This window comes from Chaetodon trifascialis, chromosome 3, assembly GCF_039877785.1.
Source record: "Chaetodon trifascialis isolate fChaTrf1 chromosome 3, fChaTrf1.hap1, whole genome shotgun sequence".
NCBI classification, from domain to species: domain Eukaryota; kingdom Metazoa; phylum Chordata; class Actinopteri; order Chaetodontiformes; family Chaetodontidae; genus Chaetodon; species Chaetodon trifascialis.
The window spans coordinates 16,657,797-16,676,490 of record NC_092058.1 but is presented as its reverse complement, the minus strand read 5'-3'; the positions used below and the strand labels follow the sequence as shown (position 1 = coordinate 16,676,490).

The following is an 18,694-nucleotide window of genomic DNA, read 5'->3' as shown; positions in this document are numbered from 1 at the left end:
TTTGCTGGCAAGTTTGACGTCTTAGGATGGACAGCTACTTATTTTTGAAGTCATGTCTTTTGAACTTTGAGTCCACTTTGTGTGGCTTGCTGTTGGAAAGCAAGGGTTTGGCTGCAGGAGGGAGGGGGAGGACACACAGACAGGCATTTGTCATATTTCTGCACCTCTGGGATTTATTTGAGGGTATGTAATGCCAGACGTTGTGGCAGTGATCTCATCATTTTCTAATGAAGCAGCACAGAGCACAGCAGGTCATGAGAAGAACCAGGGGCAGAGAGACAGAAAGGAGGAGGAGCTCACACGTTCATTACGTCATTTATTAGTCTCAAGAACAGGTTTATTGTCCACCGAGGGAATCACTGCTGGGTTGTGTATATATGAGTGAGTGTGTGTTCGACTTGACTTTCAAGAGAAAAAGAGAGAAAGGAGAGCATCTCTTCAACTGCTCAGCCAACATGTCTCAAGTAAGACCACTGTTTTTAAAAAGATGTTATTTTCTCATGCTGTTTCGAGGACTTTGTACGGGCTGGGAGAGCTAGAGGTCACAGATGTGTGTCGGTACATTTCCTCATTCTTTTACTGCCCTTCAGCCAGGACAGCAAGAAGTTGAACACATGCAGCACCCTGAGGTGAGAGAAGAGGAGCTGACCGAAGCAAAGAACAAACTGGGTTTGAGCGGGCCAGCGAAGAGCAAGACATTTCAAGTGATGGAGGAGTGTGGTGAGGACACACACACACACACACTGGGACATAGGATTTGGCTCTTGTTTTCCAGGTAAAACTGAAAGGAAACAGTCTTTTGTTTTCTGGATATGGGTAAGCTATGATCACATTCTGGCTGTGAGTTAGTGTGAGGGGCGTTTCCCATGATGCTCAAGTTTCCACTCCATATACAGAGAGGAGAGGAGGCTCGTAATGATGGGGGGATTCCTGTCAGTCTTCTCTCTCGCCCAGTGGGATGAAAAATGGAGTGTGTGTGTTTATACAGTCTTACATAAGCCGTCTTACTGCCTCACTGACAGTGAAATATTGTGGCTGCTGTCCATCTTTCTTCACAGAGAAAATGGGTAAAACTGCTCCGTCTGTGTTCAGTGGAGGGAGATCTGGAACGGAGACCGTTTTGAACACACGCTCAGCTCGACCAGTCAGGAAGTAGCAGGTCAGGGACCGCCTGACCGTGACTGGACAACACCTGTTCCGTGTTAAGGGTTTGGTATCAGCTGTTTTCCAGCTGTACTTCAGTCAAATGAAAAACCTTGTTTTAGCCTTTTTTTAGAAGCTTTTTGCTCTTTGGAAAAGTCACACTTGTTTTTGCACTACATTGTTTTGTAATTGCACTTATATTAAGCTGATAATTCACTTTCTTAAACATCAAAGAATTTCTACTAAACAGTAAATCACTTTTTCATAATTCATTTATCGGTTATTACTGATTGACAAACCAGCACTAACACCCAGTTTTAAACTGCAGGTATCATAGTGAAAGGAGATGAAAGCTGCATTTGTGCAATACTGTAATTTATACTTTTGAACAAATAGCCTTAAATAATTTTCTTAATAAATTAAAAATCTTTAAGTGGTCTGCACAGTTGTGCCTTGACTGTGATGGCTTGTCAAAAGTTAAAATAACCTTTAAAATATCTTAAAAATATTCAAATTTGGTGTCATCCATCCTGTGTTTCACGGCCACTGGAGCCAGTAAATGTAACACATCATTCCAAAAACATTAAAGAAAACTGAGTCAATCTGTGTTTTTTCTTTTTATTCAAAAAATTATCTTCAACAAAAAGAAAGAATAAAACTTTAAATTTATTAGAACAAAACTACGACAATGACATGAAGCGGGGGCACTAGAATGAGCCATGGTGCAGAGAGGACAGATGGGAAAAGGCAAAAAAAAAAAAAGGATGGAAGAAGAATCAGCGTGAACCATATGAGAACTGGCTGTGAAAACCAGCCCTGCGAGTTATAAAAAAAGGTGGAAATCCAGTTTTATTTCATAAACTTGTGATGTTGGTCTTGAAGGATTTTAGCAGAAGACTTGGCGTCGTAGAACAGCTCGTTGATTTCCTCTACCTGCTCTCGTTCCACGGTCTCTTTTCCCTGAACACGGCCCAGCAGGCTGGCAGGCGTCAGCAGCTGTACAGCGTACCTGAGAGGAGACAGGAAGTAAGAGCCACTCAGTATACTCGCACATTTACACATACAGTATACCTTAGAGTATTTTTATACACTATACATTTCCCTTTGTATTTGACCTTAAATTTCAACCTCAGGGTTGCTCCTGTATAACAGTACTATAGGGATATGTTACTCCTTCAAATATAGCTTTCCTCTTTTTGGTTTGGTACCAAATTGCACTAAATATTGTGGTACCCATGAGCCTCGTCTGCTGTTGCTCTCCTGCTTTTTCTTTAGTTGATAATTGTTGTATCACTTTCTGAAGAAAGACTAGACCACTGTGGCCACTCAATATCAGACTGCTCATGTCTTGTCTGATACACAGTGCGCATCCATACCTGAGGGTGGTCTTGGTGCCGATCTCTGCCAGGTGTGTAAGAGCTTCCTCGCTGATATTGATCCCCTCAGTCTGAGCGCGGATCTTGATGATCTATAAACCGCAGCGTCATTAGCGAGACATGCACAGATGCAGGTGTCATGTGTCACACATGAAGATACTTTGATGCTCAGACTCACCTGCTTCATCTCCTGTGGTGTGTACAACATGGTGCGGATTATCATGACTCTGTCCAGCAAGTCCAGAGGAATGCCGTGTGGAGAGCTGATGTCCTCTGTCCCCCTGGTGAGCAACAAATGATCGTTAATGCTGAAAATCTTACATCTTAGCAAGAAAAATGTTTTCTGTTGCATGTTGTGTTTCTCTCCATAAAACTGATTTTACAACTCCAACCTGATTAAACAGTTTCCTCTGTTGGAGGCGAACACGACAATGGGGGCGATGGTGCTCTCCAGTGCTCGATGGAGGTACGTGAAGCATTCGATGTCCAGCATGTGCACCTCATCCACAAACAGCACGCCGGGTACGAGCTCAGCTATGCCTTGGTCGATGTAGCGATTCACCACCTTGTTGATCTCAGCACGCAGCTTGTCTTAAACATGAGAGAAAACAGTGACAGATGATCGATAAACTTCAAGTAGTGGTGAAGCCAGCTGGTGAGGTGAGCTGGAAAGTTTTCTCTACCTGTGATTTCTGTCTTTTTGGGCTTCATCAGCTGTCCCATCATGGACAGAATGTCCTGGCCTCCCTGAGATCAAATAATAAGCAATTATTTATCAGGGATTACGCTGCAGCTGGCAGTATTTTAAGATGTAAACAGCTGCTCTGATATTAGCTCACATCTGCAGTGACTTACCTGTGGTCTGGCATTTGCAACGTCCAGGTCATGCAGTGTGACATCTTGGACGATCTCCTTCTTTTTGTGGACATCACCTTTGGGCAGTGGCACATACTCCTCTGCCTCCAGGTCGAACTCTGTAGCAAAAGTGTCACAGCGACCTTGTCTCTGCAAAGACACAGTACCAGCAAAATGCGTTTTAATAATATCTTTAATATCCAGCCACCCTTAAACAGAAACAAATGTCTCACATTGCTCTGGACAACAGTGAAACAGAAGACAGTACAGGGGAGCAGGTGTGTGATTGAAGCCGGTGCCAGCCCGTGACAGAGAGGAGGGCATGTGGCTGATGGATGAAAGAGTCTCAGAGGGCAGGTCATGATATGGCTGTCAACAGTAACAAATGTGTCGTCCAGCCCTCCTCCTCTGGCCTCTGACTAGAGCCGACCTGCGCCCCCGGCCCACCTGCACCGATTAAAGGAGCCTTCATCGCGGCCTGTCAACGCAGGCCACAAGCCCCTCTGCTGTAAAAGAGGCATTGTGGGAGATGGAGAGATAAAGGGAGCATGAAGAGCTGCAGGAATGAGAGAGCCTCATTCCAGAGTACAGTAGAAATGCAGCAGAGCTTTCATGCAGAGCTGAAAGAGATGAAAGGACGCCACCATGAAGGACTGAAGGGGACGTGCAGGACAGAAAAAACTGACCTTTGGTCTAACCAAATATTTGTGAAGGTTTTGATTTGAAATATTTCAGTTGTGAGCTTATAAATTTAACTCTTTGGTGAATTAAAGTCTAGCATGTACTTTGACTGACTAATCCGAATTTGTGACAGTTGTGAGGGAACAGCAGTGGAAGAAATGTTCGGATCTTTAAGTAAAAGTACTAATACCACACAGCGAAAATACAAGGTGTAAAAGTGTAACACATGAAGGCACTACAGCGATACCTTGACAGCTCCACTGTTGGCTTCAATGTAGATGACATCTCCCACTTCCACACGCTCTTTCTGAAGACTCTCATAAATACTGGGGTCCAGCTAAGGAAAAGAGACGAGAGATTTTTTTTAAGAAAGACACCGGTTCTGAACTTTAAATTAATGTTCCCAGTGAACATTTGAACATTAAATCTAATGACATTTTAAAGCACATCAAAAAAAAAAAGGGGGGGGGGGTTAGCTGCCAGTCTGACCTTGAGCTGCTTCGTGCCTTTGCCCGTCTTCAGACCGATGATGACATGGCTGATGGTTTTTCCGTAGCCGCCCATGGGATTCTCAGTCTCACAGGGGGTCAGCTCAGTCACCTCCCCTTCATACACCTCCTTTGTTTCTTTGATACGCAGTCCTGAATGTGGGTGACATTACAACATACACACACACAGTACAGAGTGAGGACTCAATTGGGCCTTTATATTCCTCTATCAACTAAGCCGGCACATCCTTCAGTCTACCGAACAACGCATTTTATTACAGAGGCGGAACGTGTGTGCGTGTGCCCATGAAATGTCGGTGCATCATCTTGTGTAACATGATCACACTCTTGTCCCTCTTTCATGCAGCTTGTGGCACTGAGTACGAGCAGCACACAGGTGGCTGATCTGCTGTGGTGAGGGTCAGAGGGCAACACTTAAAGCAGGGACCGTCCGTCATGGCGCTCTTATCGACAGAGTGATGACAACTTCAAAATGACCCCCCGTGGATCCTGTCCTGGGGGAGGAGCAAAGGTGCTGATGACCACCTCTCCCTCTGACTAAGCTCCATTTCCTTCCCTGCGACAGGTACCATCAGCAGTCAGACAAAAACCTCCCCCCTCTCCAGCCTTCCTTCCTTCTCAACACCATTCTCATAAAGCCGCTGTCAAGTGTACATTTCAGCCCATGAGCTTGATGTGAGCAGGACACCTTGTTCTTCCTGCCCAAGGACTCCTCACTGAGGGGATGAGTTGAGCTCTCTCTGTCTTTGTACCAAGAGATGAACAAAGTCGGTTTTATGTACTGAGTTTTTGAAATGGCTTTCTCTAACAATTATGCTGCCCCAACATAAAGCAATGGAGGTGGATGGATGGAACAGTTTTTACTGACCTCTCATTTGTTTTCACAGAGACCTTTTTCATTCAAAAGTCTGGTGGTTATACAACTTTGTCCATTTTTCAAAATCTGATTTCTATAGCACGGACTGTAATCTTTTAACGGTTTGCCAGTATTCAAAATGACATTTGTGTACATGTTTGTGTGTAACAAATCATTAACTTTTCAAAGCCCCAGGCACAAGTGATGTATTTTAGGGGTTACAGCTATGGCCAAGGAACCAAATCACATTCAACTGCCACTCACCAATGGCCCTCCTGAAATTCTCCATCAGTACTTCTGTTTTTTTGATCTCAGATGAGTAGACCTCACTGCCAACCATGGGGCAGAAAGGCACCTTGTTTCCCAACTCCTGTGCTACAGCCAAAGCGAGGGCAGTCTGAAGGAAGCAGAAGCAGAAAAGGAATATAAGAGTCACAATCTGCATTCAAATAAACTCTACTGCCAGTGAATGAACACTGTACACTTACCTTTCCTGTACCCGGTGGCCCTGCCAGCAGCACTGCCCTTCCTGCCATCTTCTTTGAACGGATCAGCTCGACGATGATGCCACAAGCCTGGAGTGGACATACAATGGGAAAATGTCAATGGGACTCAACTGCAATACAAGTAGCTGGTAGTGGGATCCCCTGACCAATCTGTTAATCTGTCCATATGTGTTACTATATTGCCGTAGTGGGAGAAAAAAAAAAAACAATTATTGAATTATTGTTGTTTTATTTAAAATGTTTAGACAGTACGGTAATCAGAGCATCAACACTACATATCTATATCTGTTGAAACTGGTCCTGTGTCACTGAATTGGTAACGCATTCACATTTTTCTTGAGGTAACATCTTGGTTAATTTCATTTGAATGCAGGTCCTCCACTTGACTGACAAAATTTCAATAAAACCACCATTGGCTGCTGTTATTACCGTAGCATTATTGCAAACCTATTGGTTTCAGGTATCAATACACTGAATATCTTTGATTATCAGCTACGGAGAAGTTCAGTTAAAATGTCACAAATCAGGGATGAATGAATGTAACTTCTATTTAAGGTGGACTTTCCCTTTCTCTCACCCCAACTTAAGTAGGAAACAGCGACACCGCCGTGCTAACAGAAATCAGCTAGCTTGTTGGTGCACCGTAACGCCTGCTATGAGTGAAATATGGCTTGCAAAAAAAACCTCGGAACTCGAAGTAACTTCTCCAAATAATGCAAGAATAACGTAGGCGCAGCAAAACGTGAATATTACCTCTCTTGCAGCCTCCTGACCCACCAGACCACATGCTGACTGTTTAGCATTCCCGGCCTCGTCTAGCCCGAGTCCTTTGACATGACTGTGAGAGGCGATCCGCTGTGTTTTCGTGGTGCTCTTAACCTCCTCGATCTTCATAGTGACTGTTACTCTATAAATATGTGATGTAAAAAATAAAAGGCGACTTCACGGTGAAGAAAATGTCTCCTTTTTCTCAAATTATTTCTCACCGCCGTAATCGGCGCCGAAACTCAAAACACAGGGAAATCGGTTTCCATGTGGGTTACTAGGGAAAATCAGCGGAAGTGATACCCTGAAGTACCGCCTATTTGGACTACCTAGCAAAACTATTGGATCTTGTCGACAGATACAACGCATTCATTGGCTCAAATTTCTGTCACTAATTTCCTTCAATTAAAACCCCGCCCACGATAGTTTTCAGTTCCGTTTGTGCTTCTGTAGCTTTGTCGTTGTAGAAACTGCTAGAAACTTGTCAAGCGCAATAAGAGTATCAAAAGAATACAGAAATACAAAAATTGGAGGGTTTGCTCCCACCATCGATATTTTACAGTATTTTTTAATCACAGAGTCAATATGGAAGGTCAGCCTTCCTCCTTTTACTTTTGTTAGCTAAAGAAAACGTTCCGTTTCAGCGTGTTGTCGTGAGGATGGAGTGTGCTGACACCAGGGAAGACGTTTCTGTCAACACCCTGAAGTAACGCGAAAGTCTTAATTATGGCTCACTCAGTTTTGTAAACCTGAAACAAACTAAAACAGCGTCTTACTGAATGTGTTTTGGGTTTCATAAGCGGTTATTAACAAACGAAAATACAGTGGACAGCAAGTAACATCGTGTAATGTTTCCGTTGGAGCTGAGTTCAAGGTCCAGCTCAGAGTAAAGGAAAATACGCGCTCTGGTTAACATTACATCAAACTGGTGTCAAAATGTCAGAATCTGCTGACAGTCGCACCAAAACGTTAAATTTCAACATCGGGGTGCTCGGACATGTAGACAGTGGGAAGACGTCGCTCGCCAGAGCGCTGAGCAGCACCGCATCCACCGCTGCCTTCGACAAGAACCCGCAGTCCCGTGAGAGAGGCATCACGTTGGACCTCGGTTTCTCCTCCTTCACGGTGGATCTTCCTGATCACCTGCGGGCCAGCGGAGGCCAGCAGCAGTATGACAGCCTGCAGTTCACCCTGGTGGATTGCCCGGGACACGCCTCTCTTATTCGGACCATCATTGGGGGTGAGCTCTCTTAAGTTTGGATAATAGGTGTAAACGGTGGTAAACGCATAGGATACTGTCAGGATACTTTGACCACTGTTTGGCTGTTGACAGCAGCCACATCTCACCAGCTACACGCATGCAGTTCACCACATCAGCCCTGAAATATGTTCTACCTTTATGAAGATTATAAGGTTTGTTTTGAACTGTTTTTACAAAGGTGTTGATTCAACTTGGTGGTCATTTTCTAATCTTTGTGAATAATTTTTTGACCAGCCCATTTATATCAGTGAAGTTCGAGAAAATATGAGAAATACCTCTCACTATACTGATATACACTATACTATGCAGCTATGATTTATTGCAGGACTGTTGAATTAGACTGCATTAGTTTCAGCTAGGTGCCCTCTTAAATTGGCCTTTTTCTCAGGAGACTCCTGTCAGCAGGAAAAGCACAGGTGTTATTATTAACATGAAAGATGACTCCGTTCCATTCAAGTGTCAGTAAGCCATGAGAGAGTGACACTGAGCAAGAATGCACAACACCAGGACCCTGAGGCCAAAGTGCATGTAGTCTCGTCACCTTATCTACAGACACACACCATCAGCCAAATGCAAAACAGCCTTAATGTGGAAATGGCATAACTGACAAACAAAACAAAACAAAACAAAACAAAACAAAACAGAAATGACTTTTAATCTGAAAAGATTAAAATTAAAAATTGTGAAATGTAATGCCCACTGGTACTACTTGGTGTCAGTTTGTATCAGCAACAATATCAAAAGATCTATTAGTAGCAGTTTGTCAAAAAAACACATTTCAATAGAACATGAGATGATACGTTACTACATGTCCCATTCCCTGTTCAAGACAAAGATGACTGACTGTCTAAATGCTGCAGACAGCGGGATGCTTAAACCACATCCTCTCTTATAATACGCACAAATTTGACCTCTCCAGCAGAGGGCGCCTTTTCTCTGCAAATAGCTAGATTGATTATGACTTAATGATAATGTTTCATGACTTGGGTGTCCATGGTTGACTTTACTTGAGGAGAAATAACCACGGTGGTACAGCTGTCCAGAGGGGATAATTGGAGGGACACTGTTTCTATTACCTGCTTTTTCTTTAAGTCCTTTTTGTTTGTCACATAAATGAACAACCAAGATCCAAAATGTTTAAACTTGAAGGGTGTGACATAAGCAGACTGAGGTTGAAGTGGTCAAGGTATTGAAACAGACTAGAGGCACTTGGACACTGAATGCTGCCATAACCAACATACTAAATGAAGCCTATGAGCCAGTGGGGTGGCACATGCTGTAGATTAGGGAGGAAGGAAAGTATGGGGATTGGGGTATGTATTAAACTTCCCTCCTGTCCCATGTGGGGAGAGCACAGGAAAGAGAGACTGCCAAAGTCAGGAAAAGAAAAGAGGGAAAGGAAAGACAACCAAGTGAGCGGCAGCTCTAGTTTCAACCCTCTAGCCTTTTGCTCTTTCTTTGCCGTTGTGCACCCCTCCCTTAATTTCTCTTCTCGTTCTACTCTTATTTTTGGGCATCTGTGTCCATTCCTGTTTGCATTGCTGCTCTCAGCTTCATAGTCTCTTTGCAGTCTCTACTCGCGTTTCTTATATCCTTGAATAGATGCACAACAGGAAAGCTGGAATTTTTTTTTTTAATTTTCTTTTTATTGAACACTATAACATACATTTTGCATACAGCTGGTACACAATGACTGAGTGTTTTTGGATTTTTTTTTCTTTCAAATGCAGTATCTTTAAATTTAACATGACACTCCAAAAAAGAGAAAAAAAAGGGAGGAAATTCCTCAGTCTTTTACTTTGAATCAAAATAAAAAATGGCCATACCTTTTCATGTACATAAATAAAATTATGCCCAGGACATAGTGGTTATTTACATTCTACCATGTATTCTGACCAGTTAAACTAACAGAATTTTACTACGTTACCAGTGTAGCGAGTATAGTAAAGTAAAATGAAATAAAATAAAAAGAAACAAAACATTCCAACTTCTGTAGCTATGAACTAGGGTTTTTTTTTCCATAATGTACATCTGCCCCTGCCAGATATATCTAGAGATCATTTTATTCCATTCCCTCAATTCTTTTCCTGATACCTCCACCGGTAGACTCTGGAACAGGTACAGAAGCCTCGCCAGTACATTAATTGCTGGAATATCTTTCACAGCAAATTGCTATTGTTGTTGTTCCACTTCAGCTCTCTGCTTTTCTTCCACGTCAGGAACATCTCACATCTTCTTGATGATTGTTTGTGTGTTAACCTTCTCTAGGTGCCCAAATCATTGACCTCATGATGCTGGTGGTGGATGTGGTGAAAGGGGTGCAGACTCAGACTGCAGAGTGTCTGCTGATAGGAGAGCTGACCTGTCCTCGCATGGTGGTCGTCCTGAACAAAACTGACTTGCTACCGGCCAACAAGAGACAGAATGCCATAGAGAAAATGACCAAGAGAATTCACAAAACACTGGAGAGCACCAGGTCTGTATTTAATAGTATAAGAGTATATATGTGTACAGGTAGTGGCTGTGTAATGTAGGCCCAGACAGCTAAGTGGGCTAGGGCATCCTGTGTAGTTCCCATTGGCTCAGGATTGAATCTCTTGTCAAACTTCCTCATTCATTACACATTCTGTCTGCATTCCAGCAGTCTGTCTGTCAGGCCCAATTGTTTTTTATTTGAACTAACTTTAATTGTTACCTCAGCATCAAAGCATGAAGTAATTCCAATATGGCTTTTTCTCTGTTGGTCAGATTTAAGGAATGTCCCGTGATTGCTGTGGCAGCGAAGCCTGGGGGCCCGGAGGCTGCTGAGTCGGAGGAGCCACATGGAGTGTCAGAGTTAATAGAGGTACATTTCAGAAACACAGTGGTCCCCCTCCAATGTTACTAATTTAGCTCAAAAGAGCACAGAAGTTCTGACTTAAGTCAGTTGACATCGTTCAAGTGGTGGTAAAAAAGTGCAGCAAGACCTCGGCTGTGTTACTTAACGCACAACTGGAACTAAACTTAACTCCTGAAAAACAGATTGTTAATCTCACGGCAGATAATGATTCAAATAATCAAGGAGAAGCCGTACTTTAAGAAATTCAAACAGATTGAAGGCAGTGTTGTTTTGTTGCTTATCTGTAGACTGACTGATGCTGATTTTTAGGCCAACACATCTTAGTATTAAAAATAGTTAAAAATCTTGTATCATGGCATCATCAGAAAACAGGGAAACATCATCAGGCGTGTTTATCGGTCAGGCTGCACTGTTCTCAAGCTCTGTCAGATTCAGCAAGCTCAGAAAAGAATGAAAATGTAAAAAAAAAGTAGTTGTGGAACCTGAACTGACAGTATGCTGCAGTGGAAGAGGTTATATGCTTTCTTCCTTTGGTGTGAGAAACAGCTGTGGACTCACACATCAGGGTCAGACCAGCACTTAGAACACCAGAGACAGTGTGTACCAGGCAGTGTTTGTAAAGCCACCACAAAGTCAGACTGCACTAGCTAGCTATGGATCTAATTAGTGCCTGTCCCTCTTTTTTATCTGGTTTCAAATTTGTGTATGCATGACCTTGCAGTATTATGATAGCGGTTATCTTTTGGGTGTAGGTTAATGAGTCTGTCTTCTTGCCCTTTTGATTGTTATTCTCAGCTTTTGAAGAAACAGACATACCTCCCTCAGAGAGACCCCGCAGGTGACCTTCTGATGGCTGTAGACCATTGCTTCTCCATCCGTGGTCAGGGAACAGTCATGACTGGAACCATCCTGCAGGGGTCGTTGACCATCAATGACACTGTGGAAATCCCAGCACTAAAGGTATGCTCCAAAAATTGAATCTCTGACACAGTATTTACAAGCAAGTAGCATACCAGGGTGCTGGAAATTCTTTTGCAGAAACCACAGAGCTTTCGGAAGTTCAGAAGTTGACTGAAAGTGGGCAGACGGAGGGAGGGATGGCCGAGTTGGTTCAGAGGATGTGTCAGTTTAATGTGAGGGAAGGATGAGGCACTGGGGGTGGACTGGCAGCGCACGAGTTGGGTAATAGAGTCCAGATGCACACTTTCAGCCAGGCTCAGCAGTTTCATCTGCAGTTTTCATGTTCACCTCTTGGTGGCAGCAAATGGTTGAATTATCATTTGTGACAGAGCCTTGATCTGTGCCACTGTTGTTGATTTGGTCAGTGTCTGTTAATACACAACAAAAACAACCACAGAGACATTGTGGTATGCCAGATCCCACAATCATAGATGGGGAGATGGACAGGTAGTTAGATAGATATCTTTTAATTGTTAATTTGTAGACTTGTGATTTGTTCAGAGGTCTGTAGTTTCAACAAAACAAAGCACATCATTCAGGCTGTAATTAAGTTTTTATCAAAGCTTGATATCATTTAAATATATATATATATATATATATATATATATATATATATATATATATATATATATATGTGTGTGTTCAACTGATTTTTTGCCAAATTGTCATTTTTTTTCCTTCACAAAGACACAACATGAGACTTTTTAAAGCATTGTGTGTGTGTGTGTGTGTGTGTGTGTGTGTGTGTGTGTGTGTGTGTGTGTGTGTGTATACATAAAGGAAGCTTAAACTGCAAGTTGAGCATATTTAATGAGCTGTTACTTCTGTATCTGCATGTTTATTGGCAGAAAATCCTAATCCCCTATAGAGCCTTTCCCCTTAAACATCTTATAAAGTGTCCCTGTACCGTGGAGATAAAAACTGATGTGTTTTTTCTGGATTTAATCTCGGACTGTAGTCCGTATTTAGTTTCAGTGGTTTAAATGAAAAAAAATGAAGTTGAACCTGAAGAAGTATTGGAAAATGGTTAAAACAAAACAAAGCAACACACACATTTAAACATGCATGCTCAAACATTGTGAGCTACAAAATGTTTAGCAGCAAGAATTTATGTACTTTTAACTTTTCCTCGTGAATTGTTTTCTGAATCCATTCTACTCATGTTAAATTAGATAGATTAAATGTTAGAAATCTTTGTTGTTTATTGGATCTCTATGCTCTCTGACTTCAGGTGACCAAGAAGATAAAGTCAGTGCAGATGTTTCGGAAGCCAGTCTCTGGGGCCATGCAGGGGGATCGTGTGGGTGTGTGTGTGACACAGTTTGACCCTAAACTGTTAGAGCGGGGTGTTGTGTGCACCCCAGGGTCCCTACGCACACTCTACGCAGCTGTCATCTCTGTGAGAAAGATAGGCTACTTCAAGGGCTCTCTAGCCACTCGTGCCAAGTTCCACATCACTGTGGGACACGAGACAGTCATGGCGAGGGTCACTTTCTTTGGCCTGCCACCTTTGGGTGCCTCAGAGCCTCCTTCAGACATTAAACCACAGCCCCGCTCACTCCAAACACCCTTCACCTTCGAAAAGGAGTACTTCTACCAAGATGAATATGCCACCGGTCAGGGAGAGGCGAGTTCAGGACCTGACCCAGAGCAATGGGCTTTATTGGAGTTTGAGCGGCCAGTCACATGCCCCTCACTCTGCCTGGTGATTGGTTCCAAGCTGGACACAGACATCCACGCCAATGCATGCCGGTTGGCCTTCCAAGGCCGTCTGCTCCAGGGGTTTGAAGACAAAGGTTACGCTGAGACTGCCCTGCCTCGTCTGCGCATCTACAAGACGAAACACAAGGAGGGACAGGTGGAGAGGGTGAGTGTACACTCCACAGTTTATCAGTGTTTTTCTGACTGTCCTCCTGCCTAACCTTGAGTGTTGTCCCTGCTCCTCTGCCCTCCCTGACACATTGTACTCCGTCCTCTGCCTCTGGCCCTTCTTTGGATTTTTGTCATTGCTGGTGGCACTGGAGCGTGCCTCTCAGACAGAGCCCCTATTGTATATTCGTAAACAGACACGTACACACAAACAAGTATGCATGTGCAGCCCGGGTGAGTCGTGTTTAAGGCATGAGTGGGTGCGCATGCCTTAGCATGTGCTGCGACACAGAGGTGTGCGTGGGTGGCCGCCTGACGCCACTAGCCCTGTCTAGTTGTCAGAGGCTGACACTGTTTGGACACACCTGAGTGGCACAGGAATACCCACATGACTGTGTGAGTTCACCTTCACCTCTGTGGCTCAGCATCTTTCTCTCTCTCACCCTGCTCCTCTCTCTCACACACATGCCATTTTGATTAATGTTATTTGTATTATTGCTGTTAAGTTGTGTCCTAAATCCTGAGCTCCAGTTTGTAGTGATCCATATCTGGTGCTATTTAATTCTTTTCTTGTTCATTTTAACATCTGATTTGACAATTTTTCAAAAAGTCAATACCCAGCGACCTCGCACTGTTTGTGTTTTCATGTATGGGCACACTGAATATGTTATGACTCTTGTCATTCTGTGCTGTACAGTTAAGTTTCTCTCTTTGTGCACACTCGTGCAGGGTCACATTTAGGTCAGGGGTCAAGTGTGTGAACTAGTTTCCTGCTGTTAGCACCTCAGGCTGTTGACAGCTCCAGTCACTGACTCAGGAGTAGACCAGCGTGTGCACGAGGTCAGACCATGGTCATGTGACTTTGTCATTCATCTGTCTCCGAGAAAGAGGCAGTTATGCTTCAAGACTTAAGAATTCCTTTTTTGCAAAAGAACACATTACTGGCATTGTTGAGATATGACGGTCTCGTCCAGTCACAATTCATGCGGTCTGCCAGACGTGTACAGCAACTGTATTTTTTTTTTTATCAGCGCATCAGTCACGCTTGAGGGACGTCAGGGTCAAATGTTCAAGAATGAATGAGGGTTAGGCAGAAGAGAGAGGCCAAGCTGTAGTAGGAGACAGAGCGGTGCCCTCCTGTTATCAGATTAGTGCCGGGTTAAGATCGACTTAGTGATGGATGATAAGAAAGAAATACAAACAAATATAGCATAAAATGTGCAGGAGGATGAAAGAGAGAGAGCGAGACAGCCAGGCGACGAGCCTCGAAGAATGTGTCTGACGGCGAGTGATGCAGTTGGTGAGGGCCCAGGGCAGATCATCAGCTCTTCTTCCTCATGCCATCATGATAATGAGTGAAATCATGGCAAAGCACAAGATCTAGGCACCAGAGGAAGGAAACAGGAGGTCACACTGAAACACATCCTGACATTTTCTCACATAATTGGATCACATGCTCCTACACCATTTGACTTCTTCTGATCACGTTTTTCATATTTTAAGCTTTCATATCTGTCATGAGTGCTGCCGCTCATAAGGCTCTTTCCCTCTATCTTGTGCTCAGGTGACTGACGAGTATACTGTGATTGGCCGCAACTTGTTCAAGAAGGAGACCAACCTCCAGCTCTTTGTTGGGTTGAAGGTCACGTTGTCAACAGGGGAGACTGGCGTTATCGAGGGTGGCTTCGGACAGAGCGGCAAGTTCAAGATTCGGGTACAAGGTAAGGATGACCTGAAGTGAGGCAAAACAGTTTGCTTTATCACCTGTGTCACACCTGTACACTGTTGCTGTTTACTAGAGACTGAGTCACACGTATCATCATCACGGTTGCTCGGTCTGACAGCATCGACAAGTCTCCCTCTTTATCAGTACACACACGCACCCTTTTTCCATCTTTCCTTGGATTCTGGGGCTCGGCGGACAGTTCTCAGGATGCGGTAAGAGTGGTAGGCCCGACATCCTGAGCCACATTCCCGGGATTCCTCTGGGGATTGCCTGTGTTCCGGGGGAAGTCTGCTCTGTGTTTATTTTACCTTCTGTTGCTCCGAACCCACTGCTCCACACCGGGAGGGAAGAGAAAACAAAAACATTTAGAAAGAGAACCTCACCTACATCCTCTTCGCTGCCTCACACTTGCATATACTCAAAAGCCTCAGACACGCTGACACACACACACATCTTCATGTATGAACATAACGCAGATTTCCAGCTGTGTTCATGTGAGAGTCCCTGCGGGCATTAGGACAAAAATGGCACTATTCTGCAGATAAGGGGTAGGTTAAATCCTTTATATGGCCATATATCTTACAATACTTCATCAATACACTAGCATCAATGTCATGGCAGGTCTAAGTGTATTTATTCGTAACTGCTGACATTTTAACTCTGAAGTTTGGCTTTCTGTGAGTTTAGCCTTTTGAAAGCTTTCCATTTCCACAATGGCACAAATGTACATGTTACAACTGTCTGAAGTGGTTTTATTCCAGTTGTATATAAAACCGAGAACACTTCATGTGACAGTGAGTGAAGAAGTGTTTTTCCTCTTCACACGATGAGTAAGACTTGGCTACTTCCTTTGAGTTCCCTGCCTTTCATATTCTGCCTTTCCTTAAGGACACATGCATAAGACGAGTAGAGAGTGTTGTCTGCTCTCATGCAGACGTCACTATGTTTATCTGTTCATACCTACTGCTCATACCTGCATTCTTTCAAGGGCAGCAATCAATTATTATTCTCATTATCTTTTAATCTGCAGACTGTTTGCTTTGCTTATTGGGCCTGATGAGTGTGCCAGTAGTCCCTAATGTTTCACATGAACTTATCTAGATTCCAAGGCTTCAGTGATGGTGGCATTTCCCCTGAAGTCTGTGCAGCATTTTTCTATATAGTAGATGTAATAATTTTTTTTTTTTTATACACAAATACCTAAAAATATATTTCAGGACCAGCGTGTTTAAGTGCAATTCGTACGTGTCTCGTGTAGGTGAACACAAATCATTTAAGCCTGGGTGTGTGAGTGTGCTTTGTGGTGGTAAACCGACATTTTCAGCTGATGGTAGATAAGAAGAAGAGATTTCTGGCTGCGCTGCAACCATAACAACCCTCACATTGGCATAATGATAACAAGAAGAATGCTGGCGCCGTTTTGTATGTGAGGTCAGACAGCCTGCGTGTAAAGCAATGAACCCAGAACATTTCTTACCATCCGTGTGCAAAACAGCAAACAAGCAGCCAGTTTCTGTCCTGGAGAACACACGCATACAGAAACACACTGGATGGCATCAAAGAATTCGCAGTGCATGCATGAGGTGCGTCGAACAGGAGCTCAGCGTTCACCGGGAACACGGCTCGGTGTGGCTGAGAACGAGGCCAAGTCGAGGAGTTATGTATGAGCAGATAGAGGAGACCTGATTCTGGAGAGTCAGGATGAGCCAGACTAACGCAGAGACTCACGCAGCAACTGAGACCTGGTTCTCTGCACATTTTCATCAGTTACGTCAGGAGGATGAAGGCATCAGTTGATCTCGAGGTCAGCACACAGAAGCACCGATATGGCACCTCATGCACACATAACAGGGAAGAGAAGATCTCTATCAAGCATCAGATACACCTACACTGAGATGATTAAGTTCACCTAAGCACCGTACACACTGGGACAGTAGGATTTAGGTTATTACTTAAGGGGATTTATTTATACAATGTTTCTCAATTGTTTGTTTTTTTCTCAACCACAGATAATGAACCTTTTTACCTTGACCTGCCTGTTTATCTTTTCTTCAGAGGGTCTTTGCCCAGAAACCAAGCAGTTGTTATCCTCCACCTCTAAGAAGAAAGGCAAGGGTGGAGGTAAAGGCGGACCGGCAAGCGAAGAGGAGCCTAAAACAGATTCTCAGCCTGTTAGCATTCACTTACATTTCAAACGGTATGTCTTTGATCCCCATAAAAAGATGGTTCAGTCTTGACCATCTCAGCCTGTCACTGTGTTGCTGTGCTTCAAACGGGCAGATTCAGAGGTCTTGGAGAGGAGAGAGGAATACCGGCCTCTGTTTCAGGGGTGTGAAAACTTTCTCCTGTCTGCCTCTTTTTCTGGGGATGGAGTCTGCTGAAATGCAGTGATTGTGGAATGCTGAACGCATGTGAAACATTGATTGTTTTATCTCTCTGTATGGAGATGGACTTAATCCAGTTTGCATCATCACAAGGGTGGAAGGGTCTCTGCTGCTTCTGATGCTTTGAGTTGTATAAAATAAATCAGTACTTTTTTTCTTCCTAATCAGTTCTTTTGACTTGCAGCATAGTATATTTCTAATTCAGTTGAGCCTTAATTGGCGTAAACACATTAGCAAGCGCTATAGGAATACTGCACTCACTGGTTCGCTCGGGTCTCTGCTCTCACTGTCTGCTGGCATAAAGGCCGTGTTATGTTTTAGGCTTGGATTCACTGGCAGTTGCTGTGTGATTTCAAAAGTATTTTGTTCATATCTCAGTATTTTCCTTTGATTTACTTTAATGTTTGTAGAGCTGCATTTTACTCAGAAAAATGCAGCTCTACAGAGGATGCATTATACCAGAGGATGCTTGAGTTGAACTGAACACTGATCTTTTCAGAAAGACAAATAAAGCAAACCTATGCTGAAACTCTGTTTCTGACTCTTATTTTCTGTTAGGTTGTTAGTAATGATCTCGATGCATACATTAAGAATATAATAACATCGATTTAATAGCTGTGTTCCCAAAATTATTTGTAGAGCAAGCTGAATTCCTCAGTAAATTATACAAAACCAATGTTTTTGATTTGTATGATGTCCTGCCCATGCTAGCTGCAGTTTGTATGTGTGCTACAAGTCGGGACAAGAGCAACTAAAGACTGGGAAAGATGTGGAATGCTCCAAAAACACCTGTTTGGAACATTGCACAGGTAAATGATGTGGGCTGAAGAACACTTTGTCTTTGCAGGTTGTACAAACTGAACCCTAAACTTAAATGTGTGTCCAACCTGTGCTTCTCTGTGGCTGGTTTGTTCTGCTGTCATCTGCATTGTGCAGCATAATGGGCACATTTTACCTTATAATT

The 18,694-nt window shown here is 43.4% G+C and overlaps 2 protein-coding genes and 1 long non-coding RNA gene across 3 annotated transcripts; 2 read left to right on the top strand and 1 right to left on the bottom strand.

Annotated features, from left to right (window-relative positions):
- The first annotated feature begins 337 nt into the window (after positions 1-337).
- LOC139328931 (uncharacterized) lies at positions 338-720 on the top strand. Its single transcript, XR_011602047.1, has 2 exons — positions 338-464; positions 591-720. It is a non-coding gene; the product is annotated as an uncharacterized lncRNA (long non-coding RNA).
- A 1,046-nt stretch (positions 721-1,766) lies between these two features.
- On the bottom strand, positions 1,767-6,969 carry ruvbl1 (RuvB-like AAA ATPase 1). The gene is made up of 11 exons (XM_070959014.1): positions 6,680-6,969; positions 5,909-5,995; positions 5,685-5,817; positions 4,545-4,696; positions 4,303-4,392; positions 3,375-3,524; positions 3,203-3,266; positions 2,912-3,110; positions 2,698-2,800; positions 2,520-2,611; positions 1,767-2,152 (listed from the first exon to the last, which is right to left on the bottom strand). Exons 1-11 carry the CDS (start codon positions 6,818-6,820, stop codon positions 1,993-1,995), a joined length of 1,371 nt encoding a protein of 456 aa, XP_070815115.1. The 5' UTR covers positions 6,821-6,969; the 3' UTR covers positions 1,767-1,992.
- Positions 6,970-7,122: 153 nt separating this feature from the next.
- eefsec (eukaryotic elongation factor, selenocysteine-tRNA-specific) lies at positions 7,123-18,263 on the top strand. Its single transcript, XM_070959922.1, has 7 exons — positions 7,123-7,931; positions 10,221-10,428; positions 10,701-10,797; positions 11,587-11,751; positions 12,983-13,618; positions 15,185-15,341; positions 17,402-18,263. The coding sequence occupies exons 1-7, from the start codon at positions 7,628-7,630 to the stop codon at positions 17,581-17,583; spliced, it is 1,749 nt and encodes a 582-aa protein (XP_070816023.1). The 5' UTR covers positions 7,123-7,627; the 3' UTR covers positions 17,584-18,263.
- Positions 18,264-18,694: the final 431 nt, after the last annotated feature.

What these genes read in the sequence shown, in the direction of transcription:
- ruvbl1 (XM_070959014.1), bottom strand. Translation starts at nt 6,820, where the DNA reads ATGAAGATCGAGGAGGTTAAGAGCACCACGAAAACACAGCGGATCGCC. An exon ending in CCAACAGTGGAGCTGTCAAG is followed by an intron (nt 3,525 to 4,302) that starts GTATCGCTGTAG and finishes GTGTCTTTGCAG; the next exon opens with AGACAAGGTCGCTGTGACAC. An exon ending in CAAAAAGACAGAAATCACAG is followed by an intron (nt 3,111 to 3,202) that starts GTAGAGAAAACT and finishes CTCATGTTTAAG; the next exon opens with ACAAGCTGCGTGCTGAGATC.
- eefsec (XM_070959922.1), top strand. Translation starts at nt 7,628, where the DNA reads ATGTCAGAATCTGCTGACAGTCGCACCAAAACGTTAAATTTCAACATC. An exon ending in GAGTGTCAGAGTTAATAGAG is followed by an intron (nt 10,798 to 11,586) that starts GTACATTTCAGA and finishes TGTTATTCTCAG; the next exon opens with CTTTTGAAGAAACAGACATA. An exon ending in AGGAGGGACAGGTGGAGAGG is followed by an intron (nt 13,619 to 15,184) that starts GTGAGTGTACAC and finishes TCTTGTGCTCAG; the next exon opens with GTGACTGACGAGTATACTGT.